This window comes from Aythya marila (assembly GCF_965140915.1).
Source record: "Aythya marila genome assembly, chromosome: 1".
Lineage (NCBI taxonomy): Eukaryota > Metazoa > Chordata > Aves > Anseriformes > Anatidae > Aythya > Aythya marila.
The window spans coordinates 473,931-494,524 of NC_139042.1; the positions used below are offsets into that span (position 1 = coordinate 473,931).

Genomic DNA, 20,594 nt, shown 5'->3' on the forward strand with positions numbered 1-20,594 from the left:
CCTATCAACTGCTCTAAGGATCATCAAAGCCATGATGCTCCAGTTTTACGCTGCCCATCCTCTGCTGGTCACAGAAGTCACAGACAATTTGGTCAAAAGGGACTTGTAGAGGTTGTCTGGTCACCGAGGCAGGATTTTTAAAATCGATCAGCTTTGAGAGGAATTGACTCCCTTTCTCTGCAAGAACCTGCCCCAGTGGTACGGCCAAGAGACGCAGCCGAGGTGCCGAGAGGAGGAGGAGAAGGCCAGGGGACAGCAGCAGGCACGGGCTGCCCAGATCTGTAAGAACCAGGGACACTGGCAGCCACGCTGCCTCACCTCCTCCCACAGCTGGAGATTAGGATTATTCTGCAAATCCTGAAGCCTGCCCAGCACAGCCCACCAGCAGCTAACAGACTTCAGCTTCTTGAGGGATACCTGCGGATCAAGGGCTGATACGTGACCTAGAGAGCTCCTCAGCACCCCAGTGGGTCGGATGCACAGGGTGAAATATAAGATGAAGGGTTCCCTGTGTCGGATGTGGATTCAAGGGTGAGATTTACTTTGAGGTTTTCTTGCCTGACCTTACTGAGCAGCTCAGCTCACCTTACAGCAGAGATACTCTGCAGCTCCACGGACGGCATTGACTCACCCAGCACCACTGGGACGCTGAACGCAGAGCTGCATCTAGGGGAACTTCACTGGATTTTTAGAATTTTTCCTCAGCACTTTGAAAATCTGCATTTCCTTTTATGGTGCTCCTGTGTCGTATACTTAAAATGTTCCATTCATTTTAGCTTCAACCATGATGTACTTCATTCTCAAGGCTGGGATTGATGTATGAAATCTGTTTACTGGAGCTAAAAGCTGCTCTGTCTGGCAATGTGCAAACATACGGATATAGAGGTGTAAACAGAGGACTTTGTGGCTTAAAACTAGATCAGAAGATGAGCCCACGTCCAGTTCCAAAGAAAAACCAAACTTCTTCCCAGTGAACATGTAACCCTTCTCAAGATCACTCCATTCATGATTTACTACAATGTTCCCTGAAACTAAACAGGACCTCAGAACCATGAAATCCCTTGACACATAAACAGAAGAGTTATATGGCTGTTACGAAAAATAATAAAATGAACGATGTCCCAAATGTCTCACTGGTATGCTTTAGAGTATCCCAGAACTGCCCCAGTTTCAGAGGTTGTTTATGGCCCCCTTTGAGTTCAGCTGGGGCCTGTTTTTGTGTCCTGCAGAGCAGATGAAGTTGTACCAGCAAGAAAGGGGTGCTGCTGTAGAGTCTTCACCCTTTCCTGGAAGAAATCCTCTGTGAAATTTGTTGGTACAAAACCAGCTGAATCCACTGCAATGGTTGTGCGTGGTTAGCTGTTTCTGTAGGAAATTTGCTGACCCAATTAAAATGTGGGACTGGAAAAAACACAGATGTTGACCAGAATAAGAAGCAAGTGAGGCAGCAATTGGACATGATTTATTTTCACATCCCTTTATAGCATTATCAGAGCTACTGTACTTACCTGGCATTGGAGGTGCTGGTGTGAAGATGACAGTTTACACCTTCTGCTGGCAGGAGAGAATTTTGTGAATAATATATATTCACAAATATGTAAGTACAGGGCTGAGCAAATGCAGATAAGAGAAAGGGATCGACAGGTGGAAAGCACTTGTAGAAAAAATGGAATGTACATTATTACTTTTGGCGCCATTAATGGAAAGTCAAACAGAGAAAAGCAAACAGCGAACGCAGGGAAGACGCGTGGTCCTGTCAATTATTAAATGAAGCCAGCAAACCGCCGTGACTCACAGCCAGCTGGAGAACAAGCGGGCATAGGGGAGCTGCATGTTTTGCTAATGCAAGCCTCAGGGTAGCAAGGTACCTGGCCCAGATACTCCGGAAAGTGAGTGAGATGATTTTTGAATAAATACAAACATGGAATAAATACGAATGAATATTACTACAAATCCCAGTACTCAGCACACAGACCTTTCGGAACTGCCGTGCATTAGCTGCACTCTGTTCGTGAGTGAAAAGCCATCTCCAGGAGGGCTGGGAAGTCCCATTTAACACAGGACAGACAAATTGCTGTATCACGCCTGTCCTTGGAAGGAGAGGCATGCGCTGCTTTGGGCTCAGAGCCCCAGTGTCAGTCAGCACGGCTTGGTTGAAACAAATGAGGTGCTCTTAGTTTAGCCCAGTTGTGGATTTTCCCTGTGTGGTGAAAGGTTCAAAACAGCCACCAGATTTGTTGACAGCTGACAAGCATCAAATGCATTCACCTCAAAGCAGCCCAGGGAATTATTCTGCACCTACAGGAACTGCTCTGCACCATCCACAAGCTGCTTACAGCAGCATTTGCTCTTCCCCACAGCATCCCCAGCCTGACTCACTCACTGCAATCAGCAAAACACCCAAACACACATTAAAGTGCTTGTTCTAGCGGCCACACAACAACTTGCATGGGATGTTTGCACAGTGTAACACTGCTGAGAGTTCAGGTTTCTGTCGTTAGGTCCCCAGCTTCCAACCTCTTGCTGGCAGATCAAAGCAGCTTGCCAATTTCAGCAGGAACGTGGGAACACCCTGTCTACAGCTCATAGTTTTGTCTGGGTGATGCCAGTCAGCCCTTTGGGAACACTGATTGTGAAGGCTTGACCTTCTTTTGACACCCAAATCCTGGCCATCAGAGCTGAAGCTAACCAGACCATTGTGCAGTATCGTGGCCCTGCTGCATGCTGTGCTGGAACTGCTGGCTCCAAGAGGAGAGAAGCTGCATGTGAGTAACGGGATGCACCAAAGCGAAAAAAGTAAAGGTAGAACTTGGCTGATGCTCACAGCCACTTTCCCAGAGCTGAAGGCTCTATCTCCTGGTAATTCTCGCACTAGCAGATGTACAAGCAGCAGTTGGAGTTAAAACTTCATTACTGTGAAGAAGTGAATCACGTTATTTGTATAGCAAAAGCTGAGGAGTCTCGTGTGATCACACAACCCTGGGAACTGAGTTTAATACAATCGAAGGATGTGGAGATGTTTGTAATTAAAAGCACAAGTCTGGTAACACTGTATTTCTTCAGGGACCAAAAGGTGCCATTAGCAGCGAGTGCCTTGACCAGAGCCTGCTCTCAGCAGTCCCCTCTCCCCGCCTGCAGAGCAGGGACAGCTTCATCGCATGTCCGCCCCAGCTCTGCCCTCTTGCAGAGCTGCTGAGAAGTGGAGCCTCCCGAAATGGGAGGTGGAATACAGTGAATTGCCATAATCCATCCCTCCATGGGAAGGAAAAGAGCTGTACTGCAGATGGGGTGACTGGTTTCTCCTGGGGAGCGACACAACGTGAGTGACTTTTCTCCGAGACAGGGAATTGCCTGAGAGCAACCTACCTGGAGAGGAAAGGGAGGGGGAGACTGACCTGGGCACGTTGTCTCTCCAGGGCTAGGCATGCTGCTGGCTCCTTCTCTGACAGAGGAGGATGAGGATCCTCCTGCGGATCTGCTTGGTTTTCCAGCTGTACACGAGGGGGTTCAGGACCGGCGGCACCAGGAGATAGGCATCGGCCATGAGTGCGTGAGTGAGGGGGGGCAGGTGCTTCCCAAACCTGTGCATGACAGACAGGCCAAGGAGTGGGATGTAGAAGATCAGGATGGCGCAGAGGTGGGAGATGCACGTGCTAAAGGCTTTGGCTCGTGCTTCCTGGGAGATGATGCTCAAGATGGCCCTGATGATCATCGTGTAAGACAGGAGGATAGTCAGGGAGTCCAGGCCCTTGGTGAGCATCACCATGGTCAGCCCGTACACGCTGCTGACCCTGACATCCCCACAAACCAGCCTCAGCAGGTCCTGGTGCAGGCAGAAGGAGTGAGACAGGACACGGGACCTGCAAAAAGGCATCTTCTTTATGAGGACAGCAACAGGGAGCACCACACAGATGCCCCGCATGAAGATCGCTGCTCCTGCCTTCATTATCAGGGTGCTGGTCAGGACAGAGGCATAGCGCAAAGGGTAGCAAATAGCAATGAAGCGGTCGAAGGCCATGGCCACCAGGACCCCAGACTCGATTTCAGAGAAGGAGTGGATGAAGTACATCTGGACAATGCATGCCTCAAAGCGGAAGGAGGTAGACTTAAAACAGAAAACAGCCAACATGGTGGGCAGGGTGGTGAGAGATAAGCCCAGGTCTGCCATGGCCAGCATGGAGAGGAAATAGTACATGGGTGTGTGGAGGCTGTGGTCGGTCTTTATCATCCAGAGCAAGGTGCAGTTCCCCAGGAGCATGAGGAGATACAGACAGCAGAGAGGCAATGCCATCCAGTAGCTGCTCATCGGCAGACCAGGAATCCCAGTGAGGATGAAGGTCAGGGGACTGGGCCCAGTCCTATTGGAAGCCGACATCTCCTGCTCCGAGGGTCCACGGGTCTGAAATAACAGATCATCCTGGAATGACAGCCCTGCTATGGGACAGCCCACACTCCCCAGCTATAACAGTGTAGTGGAGACGGGCCCCCAAAAGCCAAGAAACATCTGCACAGTTGCCTTGTGCGTATCCATCACGTCAACCAGAGCCACAGTGGGCCAGCCACAGGACTGCTGTCTGGGCTGTGCACAGCAGCAAGTGAGGAGAGAGCAGCGTAGCATTTACTGCGTGTCATACCCCACACACCACCATCACCCCAGTTGTGGCCCCCACCCTTTAAGTACCTCAGGTTTTGGGAGGTGCTCAGACCTTTGAGAAGTGCCCAGATGCTGTCCAACAGCACAGGCAGGGTGAGAGCTGGGTGTTGGGGGCACATGGGGCAGGGCTCTGCAGCCAATGTTTGTGCTGGTCCGAAGGCAGCCAGGCCACCAGAGATAACATCTCACTCTGAGACGAGAAGTAGCCCCATTATAATTGACTCTGTATTGATTTCTTCCCTTTTTGTTTAAGCACGGCAAAATGTATGATGTTTTAGGGAGCTTTATCAGCTAAACCTGCAGGTCAATTAACCAAACTAACCCTGATGGAAGGAAAATGAATTTGTGCTTTACAGCTGACAAAAAGGTTAAATGGAAAGGAAGAGATTCGGGGGCTCAGCTTTGACCGAGAACCCTAAGTGGTGTTTCATCTGCCTGAGGCCATTAGGAAACCCAACGGCAAACAGTGCAAAACCAGACAGCAAACACTGTGTTCCCATTTAGCACTCCAGGCAGCCTGCCTTCTGGGGCAGCGTCACAGCCCAGGGGCACGGGTGATGCTCAGCAGCATGAAGCAAGGCCAGGTGGGGGAAATTTCCAGAGAAAAATTCCAAGCAGGCTTCTCAGCAAATGCAGTTAAATTTAGTGCATCTTAAAAGCACCAGCTGAGCAGCCAGCGGTCATAGCAGCACAGCCTCACCCATGCACCTCTATTCAGCTGGAAATAAATACATTTTGTGTAACCGAGGAGCTGATGATTAATACTTATTCCAGAATTTGTCTGCACACACACCAGCACACTCTGAGACTTCATCTACTATTAGAAAAAAAAAAAAAAAATCAAGATTTCACATGGACAAAGGCCTGAAGGACAGCAGCTGTGCCTGCAAACGGCTCTGCACACCACAGTGCTGGTGGCATCCAGCAGCACAAGGGCAGCCCCAGAGGAGCTGCTCAACCACCCACTTCCCTGGCTAAGGGAAGATACGGGGACAGATGTCAGTGCTGGCTGCCCACAGAAGGAAGGAAAAAAGCTGACAGAAACTGAACTGAGCAGTGCGGGAGAGGGAGAACTGGGGGGGTGAGGGCAGCTGAGGGCATAAAGGGCCTAAAGCCATGGAGCTGAAGCCCCTTCTTGGCCCCTGGTGGGAGCAAAGTCATTGTGGAAATAAACTTACCTGTCCTAGTCACATAACACCTGAGAAAATTAGGGAAAATTATAGCTATTCACCAAAGCCGATTTTTACAGCGGGTTTTCAGACCAAGCCCATCTGAATACATGGTGAAAAAAAAACAAAACAAACAAAAACAAAACAAACAAAAAAAACCTAATGCTTAGTAAAACAATTGCTTAGCAGGTAAAGCAAAGTCTTTGCACTTCTCTAATATGCTGGCTTGTTTCTTCCAGCAGAGACTTGTATAACTTCTTGCTTTGGCTCGAGCCCTCAAACCCACTGCCCTGCATGGGAAGAATGCCTCTGTCCCATTCCCCTGCAGGCTGCCCACCCGCACTTACCCCAGGCACGGCAGAGGACGTGGGGTGGGCACCAGGAGCAGACGCAGCAGCTGCAGGCAGGTACCTAGGCAGGTGAGGAGTACTTAGCCCAGCTGGAGCAAACCCCATGGGTCCCACCACACACTCCCAGATGGTTTCCTTGCCTTCAGGGGCTGTCAGCACCACTATCTAGGCAAAACAATGGACAAATCTCCCTGTGAAGGGGAGGGAAGGGCACTGGGTCCAGAGGGTGACACTTGGTGTGGATCAGAGCTGGGGTTCTGAACTGGGAAAAGTATCACACTTCATATAAGAAAAGGAAGTGTAAAAAAGGCATGTTGAAGGCAAAATTGTCTTCAGGTGTGTGCATGCATGAGCAGTTTTCCAGGGGTATTTGTCCACTGAAAACTTTCTGAAATATTCCTCCCTATAGAATAGCTTCGGTCCCTCTTCTGTGAGCAGAAATTGCAGCAGCTGGGTTACCTTGAGAAAATCTGTGTCTTCAGGCACAGGGAGGGGTAGCAAAAAGCAGAGCTTTCTGAGGCTCATCTTCTGGTTGTGATACAGATGGAAGCTAGGGATGATAGAAAAATGGGAGTCAAGGTGCTGTGAAAGGGACGGGAATGGACACCCCCTCTGTCCGTAGATGTCCTGGGAGGTGGCACAGGGCCATCTACCAGCACGTTGAGGAACAAATAAAGTGTTCCCCTAAATTTTCATCCTGGTGCATTCTGCAAAGTGACCAGTGCCCCCATTAGCAAAAATCACTTCAAGCACATTCTGTACATTTGGGATGCCCTACTGGGCCCACATGAGTGTCTTCATGTCCTTTGAGCAATCCCAGAGCAGGGGCGATGAGACCTCCTGCTGCCCTGGCTGACTCAAACACCTGCCCGTCGTTTGCCGCAGGAGGCAGCGATGTCCCAGTGTCCCAGCAGGAGCAGGAGCTCAGCTCGTGGTGGAGAGCAGGGCACAGCTGTGTCCGTGGGACCCTTGGGGACATTGCCTGGTGGAAGCCCACAGTGGCCCATGCACATCTGTAAGCATATCAGTCCTCAGCAGTCCCATACATCACTCCCCCACGACAGCTCCCTGCACCACACCAGGTGAAACCTGCATGTGAGAAGATAAAGGCACATTTAATTCTGGCTGGGGCTGACCCCTCCAGCTGCTGCCAGCAGCCTGGCGTTGATCAGCAAACCAACGGCAGCAAATGGCCCAGGGATGTCACCCCCTGCCATGCGCCTTGTCGACGCAGCCCCTCTGCCCTCCAATTGACCACAGTTTGTTAGCTGTTCCCTCCGTTAAGGAAACCAAACAGGAGGCCTGATTTCCCCTGGCTGCTGACTCTCGTGAAGCCTTTAGAAATGCAGTGGCTCAGCCCCATCTCCTCCAGCCCAGTCTGGACAGATCTGGCCGATGGTTCAAAAGTTAAGGGAAGGGAGGAGGGCTGGGCAGGCACATGCATAATCAAACAAGTGCAGCCACTTAAAGAAAGTCCTCATCACTCACACTGGCACAGCCAGTGTGGAAAGCAGTCATTTTTAACAGTCATTTACAACACTCCCACCTGAATATTTGGGGCTTGAGCATCAGTTTTGTTCCACTCTGGTAAATGATGGAGCTGTTCAATGGTCAGCAGCACACACGTTCCCTCCGGCCAGATCATGATTTTGCCAATTAGCTGCTGTAACTGATGGTTCCCTTCAATCCCTTTCTGCCTCAGTGTTGACAATTAAACAAATCCTTTTATTTATCTTCATTGTAGAGAGACTCAAATATCAGGATCATGAAATACCCAGAACAGAGAAAGCACATGAAAAGTATCACAAAGCACGAAGTTTTTCCTAACCTATTCCCCATTTCTAGGGGATTTTTTTTTTTTTTTTTTTTTTTTTTGCACAATTTTAAATATTTGGTTCACAATTGTTTTCTTTGGAGACAGGTGTACCCGCACACCCTGCCACCCTGACGCTTCGCTGAGGAAGGACAGCCTGCTACTGCTGGCAGAGGAGTGACAAGCAAAAGCAGGCACCAGCTTCAGGTCTCAAGCGACACCCCAGCACGAACATCTCCTTGATGAAGCCTGCCTTTAACAGCCCTGCTGCTCCATGTCAGCGGGGTGTGTGGTGTTTTGTCCTTTCCTGGCCGGCAGAATTGCCATGCGCTGGGTAAACAGTTGCAGGACTGTGCTTTTGGGAGGATTATTCCCAGACTCAGAGAAAACAATCCTCTAAAAAGACGGAGAGATCAGATAATCCTCATATGTAGGGCATTATTTATGGCTGCCAATTTTACAGTAGCCTATCCAAGATGTCGGTGAGGGCAGAGATGTGCTTCATAGCAATAAAATATTTTTACATCTTCTTTATCCCAATCTAATGGCTGGTTTCTAGCAGATGGAGCCAGACTGGAGCTAACCCTGGGCAACCCTCCAAGGCAGAGAACATCAGGCTTACACCTCACGCTGTTCTGCAGGGCTCAGAGCTGAGCTTCACCGATGTGCACGGAGCTGCCACAAATTGGAGGTGTCTGACCCGCTGTGCAGAGCCCAGATCTCCAAATTGAACAAGCCTGTTGGCTCCTTGCCAGCTGGGCCCAAACCCAAAAGTGCCGGTACGCAGCCAAGTTTCTGTAACAGGCACGTGGTGTGGCAGGAGGAGAGCCCGGGTGGGAGGAAGCACGATCTTTCTCTTAGGAACATCTTCTTGCAGAACTACGTGCTAAAGTGCCAGCCTGTATTTTGCCCTGGATGAAGCACCCAGGCAAGGACAGCACCCACAGAGAGGGGCCAGCACCTCTCAGGGAGACCGCAGCCTGTCCAAAAACATGCCAACCATCCTGAATCTCCTGATGGCTTTAGCACAGAGCTCATTATTTCACACATCGGCACATGAAGAACAGCGTCGGTGTGATTCAGCTCCACCACAAAGCTCCTCACCCAACCCCAGAGCTCCCACCTACCTACCACATGCTGCAGCAGAGCCCAGAAGACCCCGAGGCTCTTTCCCCACTCTGATACCTGCACATTTCTGTGCCCCAAGAACAGCAAAGCAGCACCAGCTCAAGGGTGGCAGACCACAACATGAGGCATGAACTCATGCTTCCAAAAATAAAATGTTCCCAGCCCTTCCCCAATTGCACAGAGCACACCTCAAAACTTCTCTGTGCAATGCAGTCTTCACAGAAAGAAGCTAAAGGGGAATGAATGTGACCACAAGGAGACAAATCCTGCCTTCAAAGCCCTGAAGATCTTGCTTGTGTTTCAGGAGGCAGCATTGCCCCTCAGAAACCTACAGAAAGTAGCCATGCACGGCATGGCACTGCACCCTGAGACACCAGGGCTGGCTGCTGGGCTGCTGGCAGCCAGGCCACGAGCTCTGGAGATCCTGGAATGAGCCCAAGAGGTCTGGGGACAGAGGAAGTAACATATTCATCTTCCCCATCCTCATCTACAGGCAACCGAGCTGTGCATAGCTCCCTGCCTTTTGCTAGATCAAGGCTTACTAAAACAGAAAGGAAAGCCCTGCTTCCTGCAGCTGTGCTGCAGCTGGAGGCTCAGAGGGATGCTGGGGACATTGCCTCCTTACAGCCCGACAGCGTGACGTGGGGCTGGGGCCCGACAAGCCCCGCTCTGGGGTGTACGCATGTGGGAAAGCCCGGGATGTTTGCAGTGGGTTTGCTGGGTGGGTGCCATCCCGTAGGGGGTGAGCAGCCTGGAGTCAGGGCTGCTGCTTTTGATCCAGCAGGAGTTTATAAAAGCTACAGATCTTATAAAAACTACAGATCTTTACATAGTTTTCTCCTGTGGTGCAGGAAGAAATCCTGCTGCCAACAGGGAAATCGACAGCTGGGGCAATCTAAAGGAGGTGGCTTCTCTGCTGGCCCGTGCAGCTGGTCCTGGGGGAGCCCTGCAGTGCTCAGCCCTGGGCTCCATGCAGCTCACTCATTTGTACAAAGACACACATTATGCATGTATTTTTATAGATGTGTTATAGCACATTTAGACAGATACAGTGAGAAAATAAAGCCAATAAGCAAAATCCCTGAAAGATCCCCAAGAAAGACAGCACTAGCCCAAAGAGCCAGCCAACGCATGCATAATCAGAAACTTTAAGAAACTTTTTTATTTTTTTAGATTCTCTGATAGGTTTCACACGGAGGTGGTGGGTGGCACAGAGCTCCCTTTGTCCGTGGCTGTGTGGATCCTGCAGAAGTACGGTGCAGTGCAGACCGGGGCTGTGCACTCAGGCTTCCTCATGAGGCCAGCTGCACAAATTCCAATGCTCTGGCTGACTGTCAGGGCTGTGGTGTGGTTGTGTCTGCCAAGCACAGGGGGAATTGACCACTGGAGCAACCTCATGCCAAGGCTGTCCACCAGGGCCCCCCATGTCCCCCAGACCCTTGGCATTCTGATGGTGACACAGGCACGGCATCCCTGGGGACAGTGCCAGCTCACATGGGGCCACCAGGGAAGCGCAGAACCCTCTCCCCTGGCTCTTATCTGTCCTGTAGAGTGACCACTGTCTGGGGCAGAGGACGGGGGTGCTCGGTGGTCTGGTCCCATCTATGTCTGGGCATCCATCTGTAATGCGCAGAGGAAGCAACCAGGAGCAGCCGCCTTCCCTGGTTCCTCCTCCTGCTCTTCTCTGCATGGCTCTGCTCACTGGGCTGCTCCCCTGCTGGTGTGGCCTGGCACAGTCCCTTCAGTGCCTGTCACCACCCCACTGACACGGCCACTGCATCGCCAGGGCTCAGATAAGCAGGGAAAAGGGGTGAGGAACTATGGGGAGCTGCCAGTGTCCCACAGGACTGTGCTTGGCAATGTCTTACCAGTTCTGTAAAGCACTGACCGTTCCCTGGTGGAGAGGTGGAGCAGGGTGAGGACAGGAGCATCCCGCAGTCCTGTGGTGTCCCTGTCCAGATGTCTGGCTACAAGACAGAGGAGAACCATGGGAGGAAGGAGCAGCCACCGTCCACCACCAAGGTCTGCTGCTCCCTCCCTTCTCAAACCCAGCCCTCGTTTACCCACCTTCCCGACTGCCAGCTTGGGCCAGCATCGCCCTTTTTATAACCATCCCAGGCTGCGTGTCACCAGTCCTGCCCACAGTGACACGGCTGTGACAGGAGCTGGTGGCCGCCCGCTGAGACATGGCTACCACAAACCGGGGCTGGTGCCTCACCGCAACATGGCTGCTGCCTTCCACCTTCCTCCGTGAGAGCTACTGAAGGATGAATAGACAAACCCCTGCATCCATGAGTGCCTGGTGGTGCTGAGCACATCTCAGCATGAACATCAGGACCCAGCCACCTTCTCACATCTCTACCTCAACCCCAGATAGATGGGGACAAGAGGGAATAGCATAGCAGTGGGAGGGGTTCATGCTCCCAGGCTCTGTACACATCTTTATGAGTGCTTGTTTAACAAGGTGGCTCAGAAGAGAGGAATTATGTCCTCCTCCTGCCCAGGAGGGCGTGGAAACCATCCTCCCATCACCAGGAACTCCTCTTACTGCTTTCCATGGTTTCCCAGGTTTAACATACTGGCATGATGGTGACAGTACCACACATCACGATAGCTGGCTGGGCCAGGCCCCAGCTGCCAAGGCCCTACTTGTCATCTAATTTACCAAGGTAGAACATCTCCTTCCCATCCTACCCTGGACTATTGCACATCGAACCCTAACTATGCCACTAGCTACCACAGAATTTCTTGTCCTACAGCTGTACAGTCTCTATCCCTTTTTAGAAGCACAAAAAATAATTATTGCTCATATTTCCAACCCTTTCTATCTGCTGTTTCATTCCTTCCAGTCCTCCCACCCACTGCTGCTACTGTGACCCCTTAGGGTCTGAGATGGTGACAGGGAGGCTCACACCAAACAAGGCCTTTGCACAGTGTCTGGTAAATCAGAGGAACTCCTTCCTGAAGGTTTCTGTAGATCCAAATTACTTAAATGAGTTCAAGCTGGACCTTGTGCCACTGATCCTGGCCATTTGAGCTGGGCAGCTCAGCCACTTCTCGCTCCCGGGACTCGAGGAGGTGAATATTTTGGTGGGGTGAGCACACTGCAGAGCTGTGCACATGAATAAAATCACCTGCAGCAGCAGAGTTATTCCAGCTTGGTGAGGTGCTCTGGGGGACAGGTAGGGGTGTCCTATAAAAGAGGCCAGCCTGAGTCATGTCCCATGTCTGCAGCACTGAGACTACCCAGGTGTAGGGGTTTTACCCACCACGGCTGCTATCTCACTTCCCCTCCTTAAATCAAAAAAGGGAGAAAATACAATGGAAAGGGCTCAAGGGTTGAGATAAGAACAGGGAGATCACTCACCGGTTATCATCATGTGTAAATGACAACAGACTCAGCCCCCCCGCTACCAAAACCTTGCCATGTAAACCGAATACACCAAGACACCATCCCTGGGCAGCGCAGGTCTATCAGTGCCTTGAGAAGCTGTTGGGTTTTGGTGTCCAGGATTTCCTCCAGCACCAGCACATGACCGCTGTCTGCTCCTGAAATCTGTTTTTATCTGTGATTCCCTCGGCTGCCTGCAGCACTTTACTTGTCATTGTCAGGTTTTGTCCCAGACTTGCCCTGAAGTGTCTCTGAACAGCAGGAGCCTGAGCTCAGGCATTGAGCTGCTGCAGCTTAACAAGCCGGAGATGTCAGACGGGCACGGCCGTGCCTCAGGGGTTGTGTCACCTTACAGACATGATGTAGCTCAGCTCACAGCAAGCAAAGCTGAAGCTGAGCAGAAGTTCCTGGTGTTTTCTGGGGGTTAGAGCAGGCTCTCCAACATTTTCTGCAGCTCAGATGATGCATAGTAGTATGAGAAGGGCTCTGACCACTTTGCTCATGAGGAAGGACCTTCAGCAGGGAGGAAAGAAGCTATTCCCAGACAGCATTTTGTGAATATATTTTCTATTTAAGATTTTCTTGTTGGTGGCATAACACACCTGTACTGTAGCTGTAGAGCATGGGGGTGGAGATGTCCAAATGCAGAAGCTGTATTACAAACAGAAAAATTGCAAAATTTAGACTAATCAGGAACATGCTCAGTTTGGACTTGGCAAGGCAATTTTTTATCCTTACCTACATAGCCCCATGGAACTTAAATTTATGGTCCTTATCCTTTCCTGAGACTTCTGTTCTGTGTAAGATAACTTTTGCTTGCAATGGGACAAAGTTATTTATTGCCACTTCCTTCCTCCACAAACACCATCTGTTTGTGTCTGTGATAGACCATATCAGGAGCCCTTCAGGAGCGCAGATGTTTTCAGCAGTGGAAGCTGTTCACTGCCCAGCACAGTGGAGTATGAGTCTGTGAATAGTATTGCAAGTGGTAACAGCCTAAGTTTCTCAAGGGTTGCACTGGGATTTTGAAATACAGAGGTCGTTTTTCTTTCTTGCAAAAGTCAGTGCAAATATTTCCACTTTTATTCAGTGAGGTAGGGCTGCATCTGAGCCAACCAGGGTCTGAACACAGGAATTCAGAGCAGGATTGTGATGCTTCTCTGTGCTTCACCGGAGCCCAGAAATTCTTGTTGCCAGTTGCAATAGCATATTTGATAAATATCTTTCTTTGCTTCAAGGCTTAGGAGCTCAAGCCAATCTGCATGGAGCTCATGTCAGCGTTCAGGAACATCAGCTCTGGGGTTGCATTTTCCCCCCTGACAGGTTTCCCAGAGTTGGTACTTCTCACCTCTGCTCCATCTGTTTCACTGTGACTCTTGGCAACACCTCCTCATCCTTTATGCAACCTGACAGGACTGAAGCCCAATGCTATTTCCTGGCCATTTGTCCATGACTCTGACTCTGTGCTGGGCATATTCTGGTTTAAATACAGGGAAATCAGTTGCAGTTCTTGTTTCCCTCATACCTTCCTCATCTCCTCACCATTTCTCATGGAGATGCCTACGCTCTTGCTGATGGATGTAGGCGGCTTTGTGGCAAAACAGAGCCTCCTGCAGTACAAATCAGTTTTAACTATTTGAGGGGTGACAGTGGCAGGACTGGTGTTTCTGTCCTTGTTGTCTCAGAAGGGAAAGTTGCCTGAAAGTCCTGGATACTTAAGTATCCTGGGCTGGATACTTAAAACACTGCAAAGAGGCAAAGCAGCAAAAACTGGGAAGCAGCTTTATTTATTGATTGATTGATTGATTGATTTACTCTACATTAGCCTCAGCCCCTTACTGTATTCCCACTGTGATGTGCACTGGTGATGACAGAGCACTTCCCTGGGGGCTTGTCCTTACCCTGGGCCACAAACCCAGGCTGGGACACCAGGGGGAGGTGAATGTGCAGGATGCTCTGCAGGGGGGACAGGGAGTGATGGCAGCCAAGTCAGAGGTGCAGGGGAGTGGGGGGTGGCTAGAGGGGGATCCTCACTGGCAAGAGAAGCTGGGAGCTGGTGCATCATTAAGGTTGGACCTTAAAGATCATCTGGTCCAACCACCCCCCTACCACCAATGTCACCCACCAAACCATGTCCCTAAGCACCACGTCCAACCTTTCCTTGAACACCTCCAGAGAGGGATGAGGGAACTGTAACCTCTTCAGGGCTTCAGAGCACAGCCTGCGTTGTGTGATCTGCATACAAAATGTATGCATTAGAGCAGGTTTGTGATGTTTGGCCTTTAGTCAAAAGCAGGATTATTGCAGGAAGTCTGGATGAACTACCCCCTCGTTGCAGGGCAATGATGCAAAGGACTGTAACTGGTCCCACTGCCATCCTGCTGGTCATGGGGTGGACACCCTCCTCATCTGCCTTTCCTAACTCCTGATCCTCGAGTCTGTCTTGTGGTTGTCATCATGGAAGGAGAGGCTCAAGGTGTCCAGCACCTACGTTACCCATATCTGTGTGGTCCTGGCCTTTTGTGTGCTACTGATTGGGCTGTCTGTGGTGCACAAGCTTGGGGAGGACCTGGCTCAGCTGGTCTCTGTCCCCATGTACATCCTGGTGCCCCATCATCTGTTGACCAAACAGATAAAGAGGAGATTCCTAATTTTAATGAATATTTCCAATGACAGAACTGCCCATTGAACTTCACTCAGCTGTTGATCTTTCTTGATTTAAGTTGGTAGCTTTGGGGATGAGGAATGTGCTTCTCTTTTTTCCTAAGCAGCATGCTGCCTTAGTCCTTGGCTGGCTCTCAGTCGCTATCATAACACAGATAATAATTTATGATTGGAAATTGTAGAGCAAATATACTTTGTGCAATAAGTGCTAGCACTGTAGTAAAAGGCTATGCAGACCATCAGGTGGATGGCTTTATGGCTATAGCCAGAGTCCTTCAGGAGGTAACATTTAGCTGGAACTTGTTCCCTTCCTTGCAGTACATCCCAGTGCATCTTAGAACAGCACCAGAACAGACAGATGTTACAAAACACTTTTGCCTAATACTGTTTTTTCATTGTGTCTCCTTTTTTTACCCACACAGCACAAACAATACTTGTAAATACCAGCTCAAGATAACTACAGGGAGGTGTACTGGGTATAAGTGGTAAAGTTTTGGTAGAGGGGAGGTGGAAGGGGCTGCAGGCATGGCCCCTGTGAGGGGAATGTCAGGGACTTCCCTGTGCTGGACACAGGTGGGTCCAGCAAGACACTAACAGCCCCATCCTGCACCAAAGCTGAGCCCATTGGAGGAGTTTGTCACACCTCTGTGAAAATGTACCTAAGAAAGGGCAGAAAATGTCAGAGGCAGGTAGATGAGAACAAAAAGGGTGAGGAACAGCAAGGAGGACACCCAGGTGAGAGAAAGAGGAGATGCTCCAGGGTAATAGAACAGGCTGTGGCCTGTGGAGGAGCCACAGCAGAGCAAGTGTGCCCTGAGGGGACTGCAAGCTGTGAGTAAAACCATGTCAGAGCAGGTGCTTCCCCGAGGAGCCATGGGCTGCAGGTAAGCCCATGGTGAAGCAGGTATTCCCCCAAAGGGACTGCAGCCTGCGGGTAAGCCCATGTTGGAGCAGGTACACTGCAGAAAGGATCAGGCACCTCTGGAGCAGAGGAAAAGAGTGAGAAAGAAGGAATAGCAGAGAGAAACCACCTAGTACTGACCCTGACCTGCACCACTCGTTGCCTTGCTGAGGGGATTGAGTGCAAGCTGTGGTGATAACAAGGAGAGGAGAGAAGTCTGGGAAGGAGTGGGTGCCACCCTGATGTTTTCAAGGACTCGCCAGGTCACAGAATCACAGAATCACAGAATTTTCTAGGTTGGAAGAGACCTCAAGGTCATCGAGTCCAACCTCCAACCTAACGCTAACAGCCCTCCACTAAACCATATCCCTAAGCTCTACATCTAAACGTCTTTTGAAGACTTCCAGGGATGGTGACTCCACCACTTCCCTGGGCAGCCTGTTCCAGTGCCTCACAACCCTTTCAGTGAAGAAGCTCTTCCTAACATCTAACCTAAAACTCCCCTGGCTCAACTTAAACCCATTCCCCCTCGTCCTGTCACCAGGCACGTGGGAGAACAGGCCAACCCCCACCTCGCTACAGCCTCCCTTGAGGTACCTAAAAAGAGCGATAAGGTCACCCCTGAGCCTCCTCTTCTCCAGGCTGAACAAGCCCAGCTCCCTCAGCCGCTCCTCGTAGGACTTGTTCTCCAGGCCCCTCACCAGCTTCGTCGCCCTTCTCTGCACCCGCTCAAGCACCTCCATGTCCTTCTTGTAGCGAGGGGCCCAAAACTGAACACAGTACTCGAGGTGCGGCCTCACCAGAGCTGAGTACAGGGGGACGATCACCTCCCTAGCCCTGCTGGTCACGCTGTTCCTGATACAAGCCAGGATGCCGTTGGCCTTCTTGGCCACCTGAGCACACTGCTGGCTCATATTCAGCCGACTATCCACCATCACTCCCAGGTCCTTCTCTGCCTGGCAGCTTTCCAACCATTCCTCTCCCAGCCTGTAGCTCTGCTTGGGGTTATTGCGCCCCAGGTGCAGGACCCGGCACTTGGCCTTGTTAAACTTCATGCAGTTGACCTCTGGTATAACTCTGGGATGTCTATCTTTGAGGGGGAATGGACAGCTCATAGTATGACATTGTGTATGTCAAATTAGGGCTGTGTTTTGCCAAAAGGTCTCTGTTTTAATGAATCTATACTGAATTTTACTGTCCAGTTGTCACTTTGTCACTCAACGTTGCAAAGTTTTCCAATAATCCCTCACCACTGTTATTCTGCATATAGTGGTATCATGAAAAAAGCTCTGTAACATCTCCATTCACATCCTTTCCTGAATCTCTGATCAGTATGTCCAACAGCACAAACCCCTGCTCAGTTCCCTGCTTGACTAAATTGACAACTTCCCACTAGCATGAAAGATTGCTGTTCATTCCTTCTTCTTGTCTGTGGCACCTGGGCTGGAGGGAGAGCTCCTGAGCAGAGCCTGGGGGAAGCAGAGACTCCATGCTACCCTCACGGCAGCGGGAGATGAGCCACCACGTACAACATGACCCTGCTGGGTGTGGGGATTTCTTACCTCTTCAGCTGTGACTGCAAATGGATTCAGGGATGCAACAGTTACAGGTGTACTAGTAAAACAGGACAGGCTTTGTTCTCGTGCCATATAAAGTCATTTGACACTGTGAACAGGGATCTCCTATTTTAATAGCCCAGATTTATAGGTATGCCAGCAATGCAACAAAACGCATTTCTTGTTCTAAGACTTGGGGAAAATAAAGGAAGTAGATACACTAATTCAATAGAAATATGAGGTGTGTGTGTGTGTGGGGGTGTTTGTGCTGTATTTGCAGCTCTGACCTATGAATCAGATCTATGGCAGCCTAGCACATTAATAAATAACTCAGGCAACAGAAATCATCTGTAGGTCGTTTGAGGAGAATCACAAGGAAAAAATACAGCTTAAAAAACAGATGATATGCAGCTGAGCATATTAACAAAAATCCATGTGGTCCAAAACCTCAGACCACAACCCATCCCATGCTTAAACAGAGGTAGTTAAGAGGAACCAAAGAGCTAAAAGTCTGCTGCAGCAAAGAGCTGGCACATGAGCATGGATCTCTTGAGTAGGGACAAAGCCTCCTCAGAAAACACAGAGGGCCCAAAGGACCATCACGGTCTTCCCATCAGAGCAGGGGAGTAAGAGGAAACGTGTAGGTCTTTGCACATGAGCTTGCTGCACAGAATATACTCTGAGGTATGGGGAGTATTGGTAAGGCCTTGAGTAAAGAGTCTGAGAGGCTGGGAGCAGGCACGGGGCTCCCATCTGGTCCGCACTGTGCCAGCGCCATGTGTCGAGGAATGGGCATCACCCACTGCCCACCCCTTGTGAGAAAATAAGTTGTGTTTTTGCAGTAGAGAATTACTTTTCTGTATTCCAAGGTAGTTGTGTAGTCATAATAAAGAGAAATGCTAAGTAGGTAAGTGGACAGTATAAGGCCTCATTGTTCCAAAATAAGGTAGAAGCTTGAGAAAAACTGGATGAGCAGTGTGAAAACAGTAAAACAAAGATCCCATGTTCTCAAAACATGAGAAAGGAGAAATTAAAGGGTTGAAAAAAGAAAAAATGTACATGTATGGTATAGAGGAGCATCGAGTAGCTTGTGAACCTGTAGTACTCAGCCAGTGAGGAAACAGAGGAGGTGATCAGGTGTCGGGTAATAGGGAATAAAAGGTTATGATTTGTTTACTAAAATGCGCTCCTAATTGGCAGGACACCTGCCATTGCAATCGTGAATAAAATAGCTTCACAAAAGATCCTGCCTGAAGAAAATTGAGATTTTTCGCACACTCTCTCCCAGCAGCAAGTGTCAGCACCTCAAACCTCGCTCCTCTCCCAGCTGCCTGGCAACAGGAGCCGTTTCAGCCCCCTTTCCCCCCTTCTTTAGTTAAATCGTCCAGCAGCATCAATAGCTCTTTGGATAGGACCTGCAGGCCATCAGCTCATTTCCTTAGCACACAAAAAGAGAAGAAGAGCAGCCAATGGAGCTCAAACAAAAATGCTATTTACATCCAGTTTGCTATCAGCACCATGACGTCAAAGCTGAATGCTTTGAAAAATTTCCAGCTCTGCATAGGCTGACCTCTGGATTTAGCACTCTGCTCAGTTTGCCAAGTAGGCTTCACTGCTTGCTGTAGACAGCTATCAGCTGAATTGCTACTGCTTTCAGGACATATGTACGAGCATCTCGCTCTTCTCAAGTCATGAACTTGGAAACATTCAGGAGAAGAGACAGGAGCCCTTTGAAGTGTGTCATATACTTGCTGCAGAGTTAATTCCTGTGGCCCATCAGGGGCTTCAATTTTCATGTACAGTTGCATGGAAATCTATACAAGTTTCTGTGAATAGGTTGTACATGGTCCACAATGGTGTTTCCTGAGCTGTGTGGCTGCTGAAAGGACAGTTTTCACTAACCTTTTCTTACAACACAATGCTGTCTGTCTTTTACCTCTCTGCTTTGGGATCCAAAGCCTGAGCCTTGACAGTGTTATCCATGATGAAATGGTTGAGGCAGACCCAAGTCCAGCTTGTGCAGATCAGCACAGTGCAGATGAGTCATCTGGGCCTCATGCTGCATCATCCAAGGATGTGTCAGCATTCACACTCTGCTGAAACCAGAGTGAAGCAAGTAACAATGGATACCTTAAGAACCTTATCCATGCCTCAGGAGGCTGAGTGTGTCCATATGTCGTGGTTTTACCCTGCTGGGCAGCTGAACTCCACCACAGCTGCTCTCTCACTCCCCCTTCTCAAATCAAAAAAGGGAGAAAATACAATGGAAAGAGCTAAAGGGTTGAGATAAGAACAGTGAAATCACTCAACAGTTATCGTCACAGGAAAAACAGACTCAGCGTAGGAAGATTAATATTAGCTATTACTAACAAGCTAGAGCAGTAAGAAACTAAAAGCAAACCAAACACACCTTCCCCCCATCCACCCCCTTCCACCTTCTCCCCCCGAGCAGTGCAGGGGAACGGGCAATGGGGGCTGCGATCAATCCCTGAGGCTTCATCCCCGCCGCCCCTCACGGTCCCTCTGTGCCCCTGCTCCCCGTGGGGTCCCTCCCATGGATGCCGTCCTTCCCAAACTGATCCTTCAGGGCCTTCAAGAACTGCTCCCACACGGCTCCGTCCCACGGGGTCCATCCCCCAGTCCCAAACTGCTCCAGCACGGGGCCCCACAGGTGGGCGGCAGCTCCCCCCAGACCCCATCCACCTGCTCCACCGGGGGCTCCTCCACCCATGGGGGGGCTGCAGCGTGGAAATCTGCTCTGTGTGGGACCCATGGGTGCAGGGGGACAGCCTGCTCCACCAGGGGCCTCTCCACAGGCCGCAGGGGAACTTGTACTCTGGTTCATGGAGCACCTCCTGCTCTCCTGTTGCACTGACCTTGGGGACTGCAGGGCTGCTTCTCTCTCATTTCTCACTTCTCTTGTCCAGCTGCTGTAGCACAGCATTTTGTTTGTTTGTTTGTTTGTTGT

General features: G+C 50.2%; 1 protein-coding gene across 1 annotated transcript; it reads right to left on the reverse strand.

Moving 5' to 3' along the window:
• Nucleotides 1–3,418: 3,418 nt before the first annotated feature.
• Nucleotides 3,419–4,375, reverse strand: LOC309891772 (olfactory receptor 51H1-like; the record flags this gene model as incomplete). The annotated part of the gene is made up of 1 exon (XM_082784616.1): nucleotides 3,419–4,375. One exon carries the CDS (start codon nucleotides 4,373–4,375, stop codon nucleotides 3,419–3,421), a length of 957 nt encoding a protein of 318 aa, XP_082640742.1.
• Between the last annotated feature and the right edge of the window lie 16,219 nt (nucleotides 4,376–20,594).